Source organism: Arachis ipaensis, chromosome B10 (genome assembly GCF_000816755.2).
Source record: "Arachis ipaensis cultivar K30076 chromosome B10, Araip1.1, whole genome shotgun sequence".
Lineage (NCBI taxonomy): Eukaryota > Viridiplantae > Streptophyta > Magnoliopsida > Fabales > Fabaceae > Arachis > Arachis ipaensis.
In genome coordinates, this window is record NC_029794.2 from 6,578,123 (window position 1) to 6,579,170 (window position 1,048).

General features: G+C 33.6%; 2 protein-coding genes across 3 annotated transcripts in view; both read right to left on the minus strand.

The window, feature by feature from the left end:
* The window catches only part of LOC107622220 (pathogenesis-related protein PRB1-3-like), a 20,095-nt gene that overhangs the window by 18,260 nt on the left and 787 nt on the right, over positions 1-1,048 (minus strand). The gene's annotated exons all lie outside the window — the stretch shown is intronic.
* On the minus strand, positions 71-670 carry LOC107622153 (pathogenesis-related protein 1A-like). The gene has a single exon (XM_016324050.2). The coding sequence runs from the start codon at positions 637-639 to the stop codon at positions 121-123; it is 519 nt and encodes a 172-aa protein (XP_016179536.1). The 5' UTR covers positions 640-670; the 3' UTR covers positions 71-120.

Here is a 1,048-nt window from a genome sequence, read left to right on the forward strand (position 1 = left end):
TATTAAACTATAACTTATAACATATATCTTTATTTATTATTTATAATAATTTGATTAGGTAGCATTACTCAATTTTAATAGTCAATTTTAGTGTACACTTAATAAAAGTAGTTTAATTAACTAGTAAGGACGTTCACCATCAGCGTTTCCTGGAGGACTATAAAGACAAAGAACAAGGGTGCATCTCTTTTGGCATTTATCGCACTTAACTCTAGCACACCCAACATGAGTAGTGTTTCTCCAAACAACCTGAGTGTAGCAGTCACAATCACCACCGCCAATGCACGAATTGGATTTATGGTCGTAGTACTTTTTCTCGGCAACCCACCCCGCCACCGCTTTTGCTCCCGTAAAGGGATCGGATGCCATATGCCACGCAACATTCTGGCCGTAGTAACGGCTTTCGATTGGCTGAAGTTTCCCCTTGAGACAACTTTGGGTGAGTTTATTCAAATACTTTTGAGCTTTTTTTGCTAATTTCACATCCCACTTCAGCGGAGGAACCCCAACGCTTGCTCGTGCTTCATTATGGATTTCCAAATACTCTTCTGGAGGCTCTTGTACCGCAGCTACTATGCACAATGGCAATAATATGCTTACAAAGCTTATTATTATTCTTATTATAATTACCATCTTCATCCTCGTTTTATTGTTTTAGAGGACAAGTGTTTAGGCTTGGGTATGTATCATCTATTTATATTATGTCGTAGTTGCCTTTTCGTGTACTTAGAATAATACATGTATCGAAATTTACCAGATGATCGACAAAGAAATATAAATTATTAATTATCAATTATTAGAGCAGTTTAATGATCAAGTATAATCCATGATCCTTGGCTCTGATCTTTCATAATAACTACTAGACTATGGTGGTAGATTTTATTTTATACTTTTATTTAATAAAAGTGTTTACTTTTTAATATATATATGGCCAAAACGTCTTTTAATCAAGATGATACGGTAGACGCTTTAAATAAGAAAAAGTCTAAAAAATTAGTATTTTTATTAAAATTTAGTCTTTATTTAATCAGTAAAAAAAAGTATGCAA